This window comes from Aquarana catesbeiana, linkage group LG03, assembly GCF_042186555.1.
Source record: "Aquarana catesbeiana isolate 2022-GZ linkage group LG03, ASM4218655v1, whole genome shotgun sequence".
In the NCBI taxonomy this organism is placed as follows: domain Eukaryota; kingdom Metazoa; phylum Chordata; class Amphibia; order Anura; family Ranidae; genus Aquarana; species Aquarana catesbeiana.
Window position 1 is genome coordinate 407,998,205 of NC_133326.1, and position 19,457 is coordinate 408,017,661.

Below are 19,457 nucleotides of genomic sequence, written 5' to 3' on the forward strand. Positions count from 1 at the left end.
GATACTGCAAATGTAATGTGATAGTTTGAGTACACCAGAGCTCACTAAAGATTTTTGGAAGATTTTCCTGAGTAATAGTGCTAAATAGGAAATGGCTCCTGCACTCTGGCAGGGTTGTGCAGTATAGAGTATTGCATTTTGGTTTGCATAACATCTCAGCCACAGTTTAAAGCTTAATGGTCAGATTTCTGTGATCTTATGTTACAGCTTACTTTGATGTTATAGTGATACAGTACATAACTTAGCCTGGCACTGAGTAAAAGCCTTCTCTCAGGCACAAGTTTTTACATAAGTAAAAGCCCTGATTTAGAGAAGCAGGTTTGCCAGCCAAACCTCAAGAGGACTGAGTATTTGGGGCATTTTATTAGTAGACGTCTGCTTAAATTCCTGCTACAAGTAATGCAGAACTGTCCCATGCAATAAAACAAGTAAGGGCCTTATTGGGCATGATGGGCTACTACTAATAGTTTATGCCCAATTCCCCCACCATAGCAGTTTTTTTGACTAACCAGTCCACACCAAAGGTATTTGAACTTTTAACATCAGATATTATCAGGAGCAGGCAAAACACAGCATACAAAACTATTTAAAACAGAGCTTCACATGTACAACTGACAGAATATGACTGTGGGCACAGATAACTAAAAGTAGACATAGATACAAACTGACATCCATTCAAAAAATACATATTACAAAATTGAAAACTAGTAAATAACTGAAAAATAATAATTTTATAACAAAAACAGAACACAACCTTCTTCTAATGAACTGCACACAATACATGTCTTTTTTTTCTAAAAATGGTAATAAAGGAATTATCTTATACTATGTCAGAAATGAGCAAAAAAATTATGCAACACCCACCATTAAATGCTCTAGGGCCTCTGCCATTCCTGCAGCAGATTTTAATATAATACTAAACTATTCATGTGCCTTGTGTTTTGTGCATGCATTAGGCCAAGGTACAGACATTCTTTAGGTATGGACAATGGAAATTGAGGGTAGGGACCGATGTGAGTGTGCGATGTATGTGTGGAGCGCTGCGTAAATTGACGGTGCTATATGGGTACCTTAAATAAATAGGGATAATTGTAGACACACACCCACACTCACTCAGGTTGAACTGGATGGACTGGTGTCTTTATTCAACCTTACTAACTATGTAACTATGTAACTATGTAACTATGTAATTGAATATCAGAATATTAGAGCACTGAAAGGAAAGGACCATCAGTTAATATGTAAGGTGTAAAAATGTAGTTTGGCTTACTTTTATACACATTGTTAGTTCTGAAATTCAAACTTCTGGCACACAGAGGGTGGATGGCCACAGAGGGTAATCAGCAGAAAGGTACCAGCAAGCTATGAAAATGGGCTTTTGAATTTAACATGAGTGTATTTGAGGAAAACACAAAGGGTCAACCATCTGATATACACATGCTTGTTCTAAGTCAGTCACTAGATGTACAGTAAAGTAAAAAGTATGAGATCAGTATGACAGCCATTATGCACAATAAAGTATAACTAAAGGCAAAACTTTTTTCTAGTTTTGGATTGAGGGGAAATAGATTAGAATAACTGTCGGTTTGTATTGCTGTCTGTACCCCCGTTAAGAAGGTTCATTCTCCATATTTCTCCTATTTACCATTATCATTAGAAGTGAAAGTAAACAAAAAACTCACATTTTGGGTAGTCCCAGAAAAGTAATAAAAGGTAAATATTCCAAGGGGACACTAGTTCTAGTAGCCTGGGGTCCATAAGTTCCCTACATTTGTAGGGATTTTCACTCACTTCCTGTTTGGCTGTAGGAGAGGAAGTGAGGGAAAATCTCAGTAATGGGACACAGATGACGAAAAAAATATCTGGCAGGGGTTATAACTCTTACTTGCTCTATCTAAAATGAAAAAAAAGGTTTTGCCTATAGTTCTACTTTAAAAAATGAGTGAGCAATAGTGGCTTTGATTTTTTTTTTTTACTGGGGGATTTCCTTTAGGCTGCGCTCACATATGAGCATGCAGCGGCTCACAGCAGGAGTCTGGTGCGTCCTCGTTCACTGTTTCAGGTCCCATTTCAGCCCGAATTTTTGGCTGAATTTGGACCTAAAATGGACCAAAAGATGTACAGGGCACCTGTGCAAATCGCATCAGAGCCGCTGCGGAGATATGTGAATTGGCTCTATAGAGAGCCGGTCACAATCTCCTGCTGTGTGAATTGGATGCAGGGAAACCCACATCCAATTCACACTAGTGTGAACCCAGCCTTAAGGAACTCCTAAAAGAAGTGGATGTATCTCCCTTAGCTAAAGATAGTGCTGGATTAATTGGACAACGTGGAAGTCATTACTGAGGCTGCTGTTTTATGACAAGGCCTTAATGGAGAAGACAAAAGATTTAAGGACCACAAAGGAAATTAGGTTATTTAGTGGACTAGTGATAGAGTTTGGAACAAGGCAGTGTTGGAGAGTAGTGGAGTATAAAGTTTAAATTCAGAAATGCCAGATGTGGAGATTGCCAGTTTTATTCAAAGGTCTTCTGTGAGGCCTGCCTCGGGAGTTGTGCCTGGCCCATCCAACAAGTAGAAGACCTTGAGGCACAGCCAGCATATGCTCAAGGTTGTATCTTTCAGTTGGTCTCCGAGGACCTTGGAAATGTGTTTCTGATATAAAAATCATATTTTGACACCTATGCAACAAATATGTACTGCATATCCAATAAATTATCTACATCCTTAAATATTGAAAAATATATTCAAATAATTTTTTTAAACAGAAAACAACTTACCATCATATCCTAGAAATAACTGACCAACTCCTGCGAACAGTAAACAGGACAGTCATAATGATGGAAAGAGATCAGGAATTAACTGTAAGTAGATCAATACCATACATATTAATATATCATAATGGCCTTGGACCAGTTTTATTTTTATATTTTTGTACATTTTATACAGATTTTTGGAAGTTGTTTAACAGCAGTTTTTTGCTATCTACTGTATGTTCATTATTTAAGAAATAGTTATACATTTAATATAAACGCTATGTGATTGTTACAGCAGCAGCACACATGTATCTGTCTGTGCTGCTGTTTGTCTCAGTTTGTCTAACTAAAATGTTAAACTACTTGTGTGTGTAAATGTAATCTTACACTATCAAATCATGTAGGCTTTATATCAAAGAGAGCCTGGAGAATGTGATATATTTATCTATCTATCTATCTATCTATCTATCTATCTATCTATCTATCTATCTATCTATCTATCTATCTCGGGTAAAATAAGAATTGAATACACCATTTTTCTAGGCAAATATATTTCTAAAGGTGCCATTGACATGAACTTTTCACCATATGTCGGTAACAACCCATGCAATCCATACATACAGATGGAAGCTAATCCCTTTAATTTGCAGATGATTGAAACAGAATAAATACAAATGTAACAATGTCCCATCTAAACAGTGTTTATAGACACTGTGTCAGATGCTCCATTCTTTGGACAACAATAGGTTCCATAGCTGTTGTATTAACACAGAAAATCCCTGCTGTCATTTTGACAGTCAAAAATTGCTGGTAAGTGTAAGGGGGAAGTGGCAGTGGGACAGAAGGACAGGATGCACTACACATGCCCAGTGTAGTTTAATGAAATACTGCAGGGGACAGTGACAGGAAGGAAATTTGATTCTTTTATTCTTCTACTTCCGCTGGGACCAGTTAGAAAATGTAATGGCCCTCTTATTTTTTAATCAGGCTGTATATATTGAACTGCTAGTTAGTCAGGAAGATTGATTATGTGGATTCTGGTTAGTCAGGAAAAAGGAAATTGAGATTACATTCAATTCAAAATGATTGCACACTGCTAAATTACACTTACAGGCAACACACAGGTCTATATGTTTTGAAATGTTTAACATTTTAAAAATGTTTTAAAGTTTTTATCTACCTAACATATGGCAAATATACAAATGTTTGAAAATATCTGTTTTTTTATTTTGAACACAATACAAGCTGTGTTTTTAACGGGAAGTATTGAATGACCATAATGGTAATTTAAAGTGAGCCTTTCACTCTATTTTAAAAATTCAACATGTAGTTGGAAACACAGTCCTACAAAAGAATGTTTTCCAATTGCAACTCCAAATGTTGTCACTTTACCATACTGAATAGTGGTTGGCATATAAACGTATGTAACTTCCCTTTTTTATTTTTTCATTCTACCTATGATGTGTCTGCTAAGTGTTATATTGTCAGTTTGTGCTCTAATAAATCATTCCAACAGTATACAGCCAGAAACTACTTTCTCTTTAATAATTATGTATCTTGTGTGAAGCCCTGTTCATTTTTTGTACATTTTTAGGGTCATTTTGTGGCATGCATGACTGCAATACTGGACCAGATGGGTGACCAGCATTATACTCACTACATTGAAATATTTCAGTCAAGCTCAGACTTACTGGTAAGTCCTGCATTAATCATATGTGTATCATTAGCAAGCTGTAATATTTTAGTTAATGACACAAGGCATATCCAGTACATCCTACAATACAATACCCTACACGCATGTGCTTTGTGCATTGCCACAAGTGCTCCTTTCAGAACCCACTGTTCATTTAAGAGACAAACTCCTAATCTATGCAAACAATCCCTTGCGATAGAGATCTCTATGACATTCTGTCCTAATAATGTAAGTTTTACTCTTCATTTTAATTAGATGCTGTTATGCTAGGCTAGTCATGTCATTCGGCTAGCTGTTTCCACTACAGAAAATGTTTGTTCCTTCCTTCCTTCCTAAATAAAGTGTTTTTTACTCCTTTCTAGGATTTCCTGATGGAAACATTTATCATGTTTAAAGATCTTATTGGAAAAAATGTTTATCCTTCAGACTGGATAACAATGAGCATGGTTCAAAACAGGTAATATTCTTAGAATGTTAAAACCTGTTCACTTTCAAGTATTTCATATATATGGAATTTATCACTTGCTGCAGAAGCATCTATAGAAGCATTCTTAGTATATTGCTAGTATTGGTTGAAATGGCTGCTGATTGTCTTTAAAGCCTGTGTCTAGGCACATGTGTCTGCTCTATTTTTTTTTTATATTTGGGAACCTCTTTGCCCAAAAGTGGTAAGTTTATGCTGAATTGACTCCCTAACATCAGGGACCCTTCTCATGCTTGTTTGCAAATTTCTATCATATTTCATCGGGAAGTATGACAGTAGCTAATTGATAACTGATAGTTCTTTTGGGCACATTCCTGCTGTAAATAGAATCAGCGAATGACTAAAACACAGATACAGGCTTCAGGCCATATTTTTGTAAAACCTACTACCTACAGTTGTGTTCAAAATAATAGCAGTCCAACATCACTAACCAGATCAATCACTGTTTTTGGTATACATTATATTTCTACATGGCAAATAATTTACTAGCAGATGTAGTAGAGTAGTAGAAAACCAACAGACCCAACAGTCATGAAATGCATGCTGCTGATTCTGTGTAACTGAATGATTAATTGAAATTGTTCAAAATAGTAGCAGTGTGGAGTTCAATTAGTAAGGTCATTCAGTCTGAAAAAACAGGTGGCCCTTATATAAGGACGAAGTCAGCAAAAGTTGTACATGCTGGGTATAGTGCATTTCTCTCTGAAAATCTGCGTAAAATGGGTTGTTACAGACATAGTTTAGAAGAACAGCGTGCTTTAAAATGGCAACCATAACGAGAAAGACATGGAAGAAAACAGAAAACTACCATTCGTATGCATCGAAGAATAGCCTAAATGGATTCCAGTGACACCAGGGTGGAAAGATGGATGGAAGACACACGCCACCACCAAGGTAAGGATATGCCGCTCACCTCGAACCGATGACCCCTGTGTGAACAAAAAGGTCTAACAAGCTTGTCCCCCCCAGGGGTAAAACACGCTCCATGGAGTCCGGTTCCTGTAAGCAGCTCTATCCCAGGTCACATAAGAGAGAAGCATAGAAGACTAATAGTGCTCTCCCTCTTTGAAAATTCAATTGTTTATTAAATATAAGTAAAAATGCTCACTTTAAAACCACTTGTCAGTTTGCATGTACACAAACACTCCAGAAGAAGACAGCAGCAAGCTTGTGCAAGAATAGTGGCGGGTGACATAAGTTACAGCAGCTTCACCTCCCGTACGTGTTACGTCCTACAGGACTTCGTCAGCGGGGGTTGAGCTGCCTAGTCACCCAATGTCAAATAAAGAAGAGGGTTGCCATGGGGACCACAGACACCCACAGCTTCTCGGCATAAGGCTATCCGGTCTCAGATGGACGGACATATAATCAACATGTAGTCCAGCCAGCGGACAACATACTGCATATTTAGTATCCCTCCAAATATAATCACTAGAAAAGGATTTTATTCTTGAGGTAAAAGATAAATAATACAACTTTATTTTAAAAGAAACACCCAGGGGGTATAATAGTATAGTAAAAAAACAAAAAAGACAATCCACTATGCATGTATAAGGCCACCCGCTGCTATCCATCACATATTATTATATATACATGTCACAAAAATATAAAAAACAACTCGTCAAAATTATCTATCAGAAGTAAAACAGTTAAGGTCGAACTCAACGTTTAACCCGGTTGGCGCCAATACCTTTGTCTCAAATATCCAAAATGATTCCCTCTGACTTAAACATCTAATAAAATTACCTTCCCTCCAATGCTTGTTAACCTTTTTCACCCCCCCTAAATCATAAACCACTGGGGTCCCTATCATGACAGTTACGAAAGTGTTTAGACACACTATGTGATCTGACACCTTTTTTAACATTGTTAACATGCCCACCTATTCTTACATTAAGTGATCTAGAGGTTCTGCCTATATACTGGAGGCCGCAATTGCACTCCAGCATATAGACCACCCCATAGGTATCACAAGTAATCAGGTCTTTAATTTAATATTTCCTATTCGTAACTGAGGAAGAAAAATCTTTACGTCTTTTGTTGTTACATTTAGAATGTTTACACACCGAGCACCGCCCACATGTATAAAACCTGGAGAGAAAGGAAAACAACAGATTTTCCTTTATTACTGGAGGGTCCACCACCCCTGGGGCAATAATATCCCTGAGTGTTGGAGCCCGCTCATACCCCCTGGGTGTTCCAGGGGATGTTTGTTTTAGAATAAAGTTTTATTTTTTTATCTTTTACCTCAAGAATAAAATCCTTTTCTAGTGATTTATATATGGAGGGATACTAGATATGCAGGCTGAACTACATGTTGATTATATGTCCTTCCATCTGGGACCAGAAAGCCTTACGCCAAGAAGGTGTGGGCGTCTCTGTGATCCCCATGGCAACTCTCTTCTTTATTTGACATTGGGTGACTAGGCAGCTCCACCCCCACTGACAAAGTCCCATAGGACATAACGCGTGAAGCTGCTGTAACTGACGTCACCCGCCGCTATCCTTGCTCGAGCGAAAGCTTGCTGCTGTCTTCTCCTGGATGTTCCTGAGTGTTTGTGTACATGCCAATCGACAAGTGGTTTTAATGTGAGCATTTTTACTTATATTTAATAAACAATTGAGTTTACAAAGACATAGAGTACTATATTAGTCTTCTATGCTTCTCTCTTATGTAACCCGGGATAGAGCTTGCTTACAGGACCCAGACTCCATTGAGTATGTTTTACCCCTGGGGGGGACAAGCTTGTTAGACCTTTTTGTTCAAACAGGAGTCATCGGTTCGAGGTGAGCGGCTAATCCTTACCTTGGTGGTGGTAGTGTGTCACCTTGGATTACTGTTTTCCATTTTTCCACCCTGGTGCCACTGGGATTCATTATTGGCTTATATGGACTATCTGTGATATCTGGCAGGAAGTGGACTTTTTATTGCCCTGCACTTATTTCTTGTATGGTTCAGTCTGAGGAGCTGTGGAATGTTCTCCTAGTGTTCAGCTGGCAATTCCTTTTTATATTATTTCTTTGCTGTCTTGTGTGATTGTTTTTGATCAAAAAATTGTGACCTTTGCATTTCACCACAATCTTAGCTGCATTCATGGATATTTTTCAATATAAAATGTAAAGTAAATCTTAAAGAGGCATTTTCAGATGCTAAGTCTTCTGACACTTCAGAAGATTTGGCATCTTCCATCAGAAAGCTGGGGAATACTACCTGTACCTTGAGCCACACCAGAGAGGCAACAGGAGCATAGGGAACTGAACAAGTGGCTGAAGAATTGGTGTAGGAATGAGGGGTTCGGGTTCCTGGGGAACTGGACGGACTACTTGGCAACTACCGGCTCTTTAACAAGGACGGGCTGCACCTTAATGGGGATAGTATAGGCCTATTGTGGGAAGAAAGATGCCCATAAAGTTGGAGGGGTTTTTAAAATAGGTATGAGGGGGAAGGAGTTAGAGGAAGCATTGGCCGGCAGTGAGCATAGGACAGAGGGTAATAGTGAAGTCAGTAGTGATAATACAGCTGTAACTTCTAATTGTAGGGTGAATGCAAGGTCAATTCGAAAACAAAGCCCGAGTCAAACTAAGGGGAAGTTAATATGCACCCATACAACGCTGAGAGACGCATACACAAATGCTAGGAGCCTAGCTAACAAAATAGAGGAGCTCGAGCTGCTTTTACATGAGGAGGACTTAGACTTTGTGTGAATAACTGAAACTTGGTTTGACAGCTCACACGATTGGCTGGCAAATATCCATGGATATTTCTTGTATCGGAAAGACAGGGAAGGTATAAGGGGGGAGGGTGAGGGGGGTGTCTATATGTAAAAAATGATGCAAGGGTGGTAGAGAGGAAAGACATTGTGAATGGGATGGGGGGGGGGGGGGGGGGTGGAATCAGTATGGGTAGAACTTCAAAGAGAGGAAGTAAGTGGGAAATTAATAGTGGGGTATGTTATAGGTCACCCAGTCTGAAGGAGGCGGAGGAGCGGGACCTACTATCAGTTAGAAATGGCAGTGAGGCAGGCAAATGTCATCATAATGGGGGACTTCAATTATCCCAATATTGACTGGGCAGAGGGGACAGCGCACTCATTAAAGGCCCGTCATTTCATGAATGACTTGCAGTACAACTCCATGTCCCAATTGGTGGATTCCCCAACTAGAAAGAATGCCCTGTTAGATTTATTAATTACAAACGATCCTTGTCTGATCTCAGATGATGAAATACGAGACAACTTGGGATCTAGCGATCCTAGGATGATCACATTTAACATAAAACATAGAAAAAGGAGGCACGGGGGTAGCACAAGAACATTAAATTTCAAACGAGCCATTTTTTCTGAACTGCGGTCATTACTGCATGACATTAATTGGGACCAAATCCTAGAAACATTGATATATTGAACAGAGAGGAAAAATAGGAATGCTTTATTAAACAAAGGTATCACACAGTGTAAAACTGTATGGATTTGTTAAAAAGCTTATAATAGGTTACACTTACAACAAGACAGAAATTGCAGACATGAAAAAAATTGTAGTATCTGGCGGCGATATCATTCGTCTAACCAGTTGGGTGGCGTTACAGGGATTCTCAGATTCAACGCGTTTCCACAAAAATTTTGTGTACTGGGAATGGAGGTAATTCAGTTAACTGAATTCAGTTCATAAGCTGAAAGCCCATGAAAGCAATCCATTTCCTTGGTCTTTGAATTACCTGAGTTCTGAGTTGCATGAAAGCAGGACAACCAAGTGGGTGATATCCAGAGAGGCGAATATACTCCTACAGCGAGTTTGATCGCTGTAATAGGGGTCCACCATATCTGGTAAGAGGCCAACTTTTACCTTTTGAGACATCATATCTTCAAACATATGTGATTGTTTTCAAGCGGAACATATCAGACATTGTGCAATGCTCAGTGATTGAAAGCAAAGGAGACATATGCAGGAGATTGCCTGAATGAGATTCCACATATGCTGCATCTATTCACTATATGAACTTTGTGTGTTACAAATAAGAGTCACAAAAGGCACTTATTATTTATTATAAGTTTATTGAATGTTTATTCATTTTGCACTTTTTTGAGCACTGTTTTTATATTGTGGTTTATGCAGCAGTCACTTTATTAATTTTCATTATATTGAAGCACATTTACCATCAAGTATTATCTTATGCACAATGATCACTTTATAAATTATATAGTGTCACATTTTATATAGTTAAACACAGGAAATAGCGCTCCATTTATAAATACATTTTTTTTTTACTTTATTCTTGGTCTTGAGTAGCAGCTGTTTCATCATTTAGACCAGCGCAGAGATTTCACATTTAATCATTTATACAGTAATCAGTGCATTCACTGGTCCCAAAAAAAGTGTCAAAAGTGTCTGATCTGTCTGCCGCAATGTCGCAGTCCCGCTAAAAATCGCAGATCACCGCCATTACTAGTAAAAAAAATTAAAATAATAAAAATGCCACAAATCTATCCCCTATTTTGTAGACATGATAACTTTTGCGCAAACCAATCTATATACGCTTATTGCGATTTTTTTTTTGCAAAAATATGTAGAAGAATACATATTGGCCTAAACTGAGGAAGAAATGTGTTTTTTTGGATATTTATTATAGCAAAAAGTAAAAAATATTGTTTTTTTTTTTTTTTTCAAAATTGACGCTTTTCTGTTGTTTATAGCGCAAAAAAATAAAAACCCCAGAAGTGATCAAATACCACCAAAAGTAAGCTTGTGAGAAAAAAAGGACATAAAAAAAGAGAGTAAAAAAAATTCAAAGACATTTTTTAGATACATTAACAGTAAAAAGGCAAAATCAGAGCACATTTCCCACATAAAAGATGAGAATGGGAGGATGGTTACGGACGACACAGAGAAGGCAACTGTACTAAATGCCTTCTTTTCCTCAGTCTTTACGCAGGAAAAGGAGAGGTATATCGACCGCGACAGTACTGTTAGTGACACATCACAGGGCATACCCTCATGGCTAACAGAGGCCAGAGTGAAAGAGAGACTAGATAGACTTAATACAAATAAATCACCAGGACCAAATGGCTTACACCCGAGAGTCCTCAGAGAACTCAGTCAGGTTATAGCCAGACCATTGTTCCTAATCTTTGTGGACAGCATACTGACAGGATTTGTACCAGCTGATTGGAGAAAAGTCAATGTGGTACCAATATTCATAAAAGGACAGAGACACATCCCTGGAAACTACAGGCCAGTTAGCCTAACATCAATCTTTGGTAAATTATTGGAGGGGATGATAAGGGACTATATCCAACAATATACTAAGTTAAAAAATATCATTAGTAGTAATCAGCATGGGTTTACAAAACAACGTTCTTGCCAGACCAATCTGTTAACATTCTTTGAGGAAGTGAGCTGCCATCTAGACAGGGGAAAGCCTGTGAATTTATTGCACCTGGATTTTGCAAAGGCATTCGATACAGTCACCCATAAGCGCTTAATTTACAAGCTGAGGTCCGCAGGCGTGGACCATAAGGTTTGTTCTTGGTTACAGGGGCGTGTTCAAAGGGTGGTGATAAATAACATGTACTCAGACTGGTCTGGAGTGGTAAGTGTAGTGCCCCAAGATTCTTTCTTGGGACCAATTCTATTAATTTTTTTCTTAAATAATATAGAAGATGGGATAAATAGCTCAATCTCAGTTTTTGTGGATGACACAAAAATAAGCAGGGCAATAACTTCACATCAGGGTATAGAAATTTTACAGAAAGTCCTGAACCAAATAATGGAGTGGGAAAATACATGGCAAATGAGGTTTAATGTGGAAAAATGTAAAGTAATGCACTTGAAAGCAACAAACATAAATGTAAACTACTCACTAGGGGGAGAACCGCTGGGGGAATCAAGGATGGAGAAAAATCTGGGGGTCCTAGTAGATGACAGATTGAGCAATAGCATGCAATGTCAAGCTGCAGCTACCAAAGCCGGCAGAATATTAGCATGCATAAAAAAGGGGATATACTCCAGGGATAAAACTATAATCCTGCCACTTTGTAAAACTCTGGTTAGGCCACATCTGGAGTATTCTGTCCAGTTCTGGTCACCAGTCCTCAGAAGGGATGTGCTGGAACTGGAGAGAGTCCAAAGAAGGGCAACAAAACTAATAAGGGGACTGGAGGACCTTGATTACGAGAAACGACTGAAAACATGATGGTCTTACAGATGATTCATTAAAAAAATAGTTTTCATTTTTTAATTAAAAAGGTTTGGAACTCATGGATTTTTTATTAAAATGGAACAGAATAAAAAGAGAGGATTGAAGGTACAGATTCAAGAGATTAAAACCAAAATAGTGCCATTTAAAGAAACATCTGAATTTACTAAGCTTTCAGGTGAACTTAAAAATAAGATTAAGCGGGACTGAGAAGCACAAGAAAATAAGAAGGGGAAATTTATCAGGGATCTGGGTGATTTTGAACGCAATGAGGTTTTCAGGTGGCAGAGTAATATTCAACCTATTAGGCAAAATGCACAGCCACCTTCCATTGCTCCTCCCAAATCTGCCACCCCTCCTCCTCCACCCTGTGGAACCTCGTATCAGGGGATAACCAAACCATATTATAATACCGAGGGCCATCATTGGACCTCCGTTTGGGATAACCATAGGGAAGGAGCATGGGGAAATAGAGGAAGGAATTAATACCCACCTCCGCCCCCTCAATCATATTCCAATGTAGGTGGGCTTTCAGTACCCGATAGATCATTGCAACCTAGGAATAACTCCTCTGGTGATTATTACCGGTGGGGTTTATATCTTCGAGGGAATGACCCTGTGTCTACACATAATAGGTTTACACCATTGTATGATATTATTGATACACGGGGAGGGGATTTTTTAGGGACTTCTTACCCCCAGAGATGGGGGACCACCACAAGATACTCCCACTGGAAATGGATATGGAGGGGGGGTTGAAAAAGAGAGGTAGGAGAGTTGGAAGAAAGAAAGAGACTTCAGTAGGAGCTGGTATTTACAATATTAGTGGCTCGTCCCTAACTGGAGTTAAGGGTCCTTGATAAGGGATTAAAATTCACAGTTCGGAATTTCAATACATTTCAAACATATATAAACATTTAAAAGATATGAAATTTAAAATTTAAATATTAGAAATTATTTTATATCCAAACCAGGGCCTAGAGTGATGTCATCAGATACTGGGGTCCACTCTAATTTGAGGAACAAGTCTGTTTTTACCCCCCAATGTTGAAAACAAGCATAATTTGTTTTTTAAGAATATGGTACTTAGTGATCTGGAAGGAATAAATATTAAAAAGATTAGGGACCATCTACTGTATATGTTAGAAATGGTATAGCCTCCTTGGAGAAGAAAAAAGACCTTATTACCCATCCAGCGGATAAAGGAGGTAGTTTAGTGGTTATGGATAAGACTTTCTATAAAAAGGAAATGTACCACCTACTGGAAGATACTGGAAGATGGGGTACGCAGATCAGATCCAGTCTTTGAATTTAAAGATGAATTACATTTTCTTAATAAAAGAGGTCAAAGAAATGGGGTTCTTAATAAAAAAGAGGCTTTATAGCTGAATCCTACTGCATGCAGGACTCCCATTATTTTTTTTTTTTACCAAAAATTCATAAAAATGGCCAGCTACCTCAGGGTAGACCTATAGTGAATGCGATTGAGTTAGTGACAGCCCATTTAGGTCAATATATTGACTTTTTTCTCAAGCCCCTAGTAGCTGATACCAAGGCCACAAAACACATTATCCAGATTTTGGAATCTTTGACTTGTAGTTCTAATAGTATACTGACTACTGCTGATGTCAGTTCACTCTATACTATCATTGGCTACCAAGATGCATTGGCTTCTCTGAAATGGACCCTCCGAGGATCAGACATGTCTAGGACACACAGCAAGTATTTACTTAAATGTTTAAATTTTTGTTTAAACAAAAATTATTTTTGGTATGATCGCCAGTTCTACCTCTAAATAAGGGGGTTGCTGTGGGCACCTGTTTTGCCATCAGTGTTGCCAATCTTTTCATGGCACACTGGGAGGAGGAGATGGTATTTAGAAATACCCCTAGTCAGCTTATGTGTTACAGTTGTTACATAGACGATTTGTTTATGATCTGGGAGGTGATGTTGCTAGCCTCGAACAGTTTATGCAGAGACTCAATAACAACAATAAGAACATCACCCTCTCCTGGGATATAGACCATGAATGTATTGTCTTTCTGGATCTTAAGATTTTTAAGGAATGTGGCCATTTTAGGACATGTAATTAGGGATGAGCTTGATGTTCGGGTCGAACGTTGGGTGTTCACCCATTCGATGAAGAGCGAACATTACGGGGCGTTCGCGGAAAATTCGAGCACCGCAGAACGCCCCATAATGCACTGCAAGATCGCAGTGCATTGCTGTATGATGATTGGCCAAAGCATGCACCTGACCTGCATGCTTTGGCCAATACCAGGGCCCTGGCAGGGTGCCTTTGGCCAATTATGGCTCAGGGGGACTAAGTCCACGCCCCACACTATATAAGGCTGCCTACATGGCGGCCCTGTGTAGTGTTGTTGGTGTGGACGGAGAGATAGCTTAATTTAGAATAAACAGCCAGGTTATTCAGTTAGTGGCAGTGTATTTGAGATATATATATATATATATATATATATATATATATATATATATATATATATACTAGACTGACTGTATATATATATATATATATATATATATATATATATACACCGTGCATTTAGCATAGACTTTACATTCAGTGTTTTTTACTCTATATTCAGTCAGTGCAGGCAGTTTCTTAATATATATATATATACACAGTATATATTCTGCATCCAGTGTAGCCTATATCTACAGTGCATTCCGTGGTGTATTGTTTCTAATACACTTCAGGCAGTGTACACAGTATCTAATACAGTGTGTACAGTGTCTACTACACTTCTGGTGGTGTACACAGTACACAATACAGTGCAGCTGTAGTACAGTTGTTAATACAGTGCAGGCGGTGTACACAGTATCTAATACAGTGTGTAGAGTTTCTACTACACTTCTGGTTGTGCACACAGTATCTAATACAGTGTAGTGTGATGTTGCAAAACAAAATATAGATCATGTCCAGAAGGCCGCCAAGGAGAGGCAGACGCTCACAGACCACTAAAAGAGGGCAAGTAGCCTCTGTGTCTACAGTCAACAATGCTTGTCGTGGGCATGGTGCATCCTCTGCAGGTGGCCGTGGGGCACGCTTGTCCTTTTTTTCTTCTGCTGGCCATGTTATTGAGCCAGAACATGCAGAAGAGTTGGTGGAGTGGATAATAAAGCCATCCTCATCCTCCTCATCCTCTGTCACCCAGGCTCAGAGTAGCTTGCCTTCCAATGCAGCTGCCAAAGCAGCCTATTCCACCAGCTCCTTGTCCACAGTCACTCCTTCCGTAACCCCACCATCATGCATGGAGGAGTCCCCAGAACTATTCAACCACTGTGTCTGGTACATGCTGTTGGAGGATGCGCAGCGATTTGAAGGCTCCGATTTTGGTTCTCGAGTTGAGGAAGGGAGTGACGTGAGCCTAGAGAGAGGGGGTGCCCAAGAAGGACAAGAAACTGGCAGTCATGTTTTCCCAGCTGCAGCATACTGCCAAGTTTGCTCCAGTGACGAGGAGGGAGGAGATGATGAGGTCACTGCAGTCAGTGACCTCATCATCCCTCCCTCCTCGTCACTGGAGCAAACTTGGCAGTCAGGCAAAAAGATGCCATGTGGTGCTTGATTTGGTCTGCTTAGGAGACAGGAGCCACACTGAGGCAAAGATTCTGTCAGCTCTGCAGGGGCAAGCTCAGAGGTGGTGGACGCCACACAAGCTTCAGGAATGGTTGTATGCGACAATGGCACTAACCTTCTCTCCGCCCTCCAAAAGGAACTGTAGTGTAACAGTCACAGCCAAATAATCAGACCAGTGGTGATGTGCAATCTCTACTTTACTTTACAGTGAACTTCAACATAAATTGTACCGGAAATCGTGCGAAACTGGGTATACAGTACAGAACATTAATATGAACCGCAAAGAAAGAGGAAATAACAATTATACTGCCATTCACCTAATGTCCACAAGGTGGCAGCAGCGTGTTCTGAGTCTAATCTACAGATAGAGCAGAGAGCTAAAGAATCTCGCGTGTCCAAAATAGTATCATTCGATCAACAGAACTGTCAACTGAGTGGACCTCCTGCTGACACAAACTTCACGCTGGCACTGCTTTCTACTTGCTTCGGTCAGGGGGTTCTGGTGGCTGGAGATAGGTCCAACTCACTTCATGGACAGCTTCTACCAATGGACTGTAACAGAGTCCTCTCCAGTGACTGGGGCTTGGAAAGATGCTGCGTGCTCTTGTGCTCACTGCTGGTGGCCCGCACACCAGACTTAACAGGGGAGGACCCACCACCTGGGAACAGCTCACTTGCCCAGTCACTGCTGTCCCATCAGGCAGGATCTCTCTGAGCACAGGAAGCTGGGTGGAGCTGACTTTTATATCCCCCGGGTGTGTCCAGGAGCTCAAAGGATTGTGGGGAGTTGAGTTAAAGGGACCTGCACCAGAATCTGGACAAAGAGGCATCCCACTACAGGACACTTGACCCATGTTCCATGTTTGGCACATGTCCTGAATTTGGTGGTGCAGAAGTTCTTGAGCAGGTACCCAGGCTTACAGGATCTCCTGAAGCAGGCCAGAAAAGTCTGTGGTCATTTCCGCCGGTCATACAATGCCAGTGCTTGGCTGGCTGACATTCAAAGGGAATGCATCCTGCCCACCAACCGGTTCATTTGTGACATGCCCACCAGGTGGAACTCAACGTTGGCAATGCTGCAGCGGCTGCACACACAGCAGAGGGCCATCAATGAGTACCTGTGCGAGTATAGCACCAGGACAGGGTCAGGAGAGCTTGGCTTCTTTTCACCATGCCAGAGGCTACTGATGCATGGACTGTCCTGTCACAATTTGAGGAGGCCACAAGGATGGTGAGCAGCGACATTGCATGCATTAGTGACACTGTCCCTCTTGTCTTCCTGTTGGAGCACACGCTTAGTGGAATAATAGACAGGGCACTTGAGGCAGAACAGCAGGAGGAAGAGGAGGACTTCCTTATCTCTCAAGGACCCCTTTATCCAGATAGTGATCCTGCGGGCCCACCAAACACACAAGAAGAAGAGAAGGATTGTGTGAGAATGGATGTGGAGGATAACACTCAGCAGCAGTTTTCAAGGCATGGTTTTCAGTCCCCAGAAACCCAAGGAGTTGTACGTGGCTGGGAGAAGGTTGTTATGGATCATGTGATCCTTAGTGACCCAGAGGACTCAGAATCGAATGCCTCTGCAAACTTAAGCTGCATGGCCTCCCTGATTCTGCAAGGCCTGCAAAAGGTTCCCTGGTATTAAGGAGAGGGATCATTACTGGCTGGCAACCCTTCTTGATCCATGTTGCAAGGGTAAAGTTGCAGAACTCATCCTGCCTTCGCAGAGGGAGCAGAGGATGAAACATCTTCAGGAGGCCTTGAAGAAAGGTTTGTGCAATGCATTTCCAGACCCTGGGAGATTACAATTTCCTGGTGCTGGACAATGTGTTGCTGAGGCTTCGTTCAGTCAGAGGAAGAGCGGTGGAGAAGGTGGCCGGCTGACCAGTGCATTTAAACAATTTTTCAGTCCTCAGTGTCAAGGTCTGATCGGTTCAAGCAACCATCACCAGCGTCTGCATTACATGGTGCAGGAATATCTAGGGGCAAGAGCAGACTTGGAGACCTTTCCAACAGAGCATCCACTGGGTTACTGGGTCTGAATCAGTCTTGGATCAGCAGCTATCAAGCACCTGATGCTGATGCTGATATAACTGATTGGGATGTGGGATCCCTTGAAGACTGTCCCTTGAAGACTGCCTATGCTGAGTGAATATCCTATCCCTCCTCAATCTTGATGATGCTAGCTTCCAACAATATTTTGTTTAGGGCACCACCACCACCCAAGGCCCAATTTTTCTGCCCCTGTTTAACAGGGCATGTAATTACAATTTTTGATATAATATTTCAATGCAGGGCCCATTCCTGCGCCCAGCAAGAGTATCTGTGTGGGGTTACATTATTGTGGCACCACCACCACCACACAAGGCCCAATTTTTCTGCCCCTGTTTAACAGGGACATGCAATTCCAATTCTTGATATAATATTTCATAGCAGGGCCCATTCCTGTGGCCAACAAGCGTAACTGTGAGGGCTTACAGTGTTGTGGCACCACCACCAAATGTGCACTCTTCTTCCTCCTCTTCTACAACTAATCCCGCTGTTGCCCTGAAAACTGGAACTGAAGATGCAGCTGAATTTTTCAAGCATATCATCAGTAATTTGCTGCAGAGAGATGCACAGGCATTTATTTTAGCACCTTAGAGAGAACATACTGTAAAGAGAGAGGACAACAAGCAGAGACAAGCAATTGCCAGTTTCCGCAGCTGCATCTTAATCTCAAGTGGGCTTGAGCAATGAGGAATAATAGTGCCATTACGTAAAAGTGGCGCTATTGAGATCTACCTGACACGTGTCAGTAAAGTTACCAAAATGGGCAGCAGGGATTTTTTAGTCCGGCACAAGCCATTTTAAAGGATTATATTTCTATAAAAGTCAGCAGGGATTTATTGAATTCCCCTGATAATGTTTTACCAGAGCCAATAACCTTTATTGCATTTACCACATTTAGCATTTTATTTCACCTTATGACAGCGGTGAACAAGTTTTTCACTTAGAGATGCTTCATCAGGAAGTATGCAACATAGGCAGTAAAGAATGCACATAACCATTACAGATGTTGTGGCGGCCAGGCTTGTGTTACAAATGACATCATGCACATGTGGAGAACAATGGCCTCCAGACAGTATAGAAATCTTTCAAAAATGCTACTGATAATGGAAATGGTCCCATAGGCGAATATGGATCAACTACTGTATAAGAGACATCTAGGACCACAGGTAGTCCTGCCACAAAATGGCAAAAATAAATAAACTTCCTTGCTACTGGTGTAACAGGAATATGTGAATTATTTATTTGCCTATTTTGCCTGTTTTGCCTGTGGCCCTGATAAAGCATTGACTGTTGCCATTTAGTGAAATAATATGTTAAATATTGTGAATATAATAATGGTCAGTGGCTCTGATAAAACATCATGTGTTTGGCTTAATGTTTTTTTTGTATCATAAATTTTGTATTTGTGTAACCTTGTGTGTGTATTTTTCTGTGCTGGTGTGCTGTATTTTAAAGTCCCCTGAATAAGTATGCTTTAACTCGTTATATGAATCAGAGATGAAAACACTAGAAAAGTGTCTCTTTTTACCCCTATAATGAAATATGTGGCATATGCAGTACGTCTCTGCAGTACATGAACATGTCCTCATGTTTTATCCATTGATATGCAAATACAGAAAAATACCTGTTGATGAGACAACAAATGCACTAAGCTCCTTCCTGTTTTGGGCTACTAACAC

General features: G+C 40.3%; 1 protein-coding gene across 2 annotated transcripts in view; it reads left to right on the forward strand.

Moving 5' to 3' along the window:
- The window catches only part of DOCK2 (dedicator of cytokinesis 2), a 475,532-nt gene that overhangs the window by 247,460 nt on the left and 208,615 nt on the right, over positions 1-19,457 (forward strand). For both annotated transcript variants that reach the window (XM_073620719.1, XM_073620720.1), the window contains exons 27-29: positions 2,769-2,864; positions 4,351-4,449; positions 4,812-4,906. In XM_073620719.1, coding sequence (XP_073476820.1) covers positions 2,769-2,864; positions 4,351-4,449; positions 4,812-4,906 — 290 coding nt within the window. The remainder of the gene's footprint in view (positions 1-2,768; positions 2,865-4,350; positions 4,450-4,811; positions 4,907-19,457) is intronic.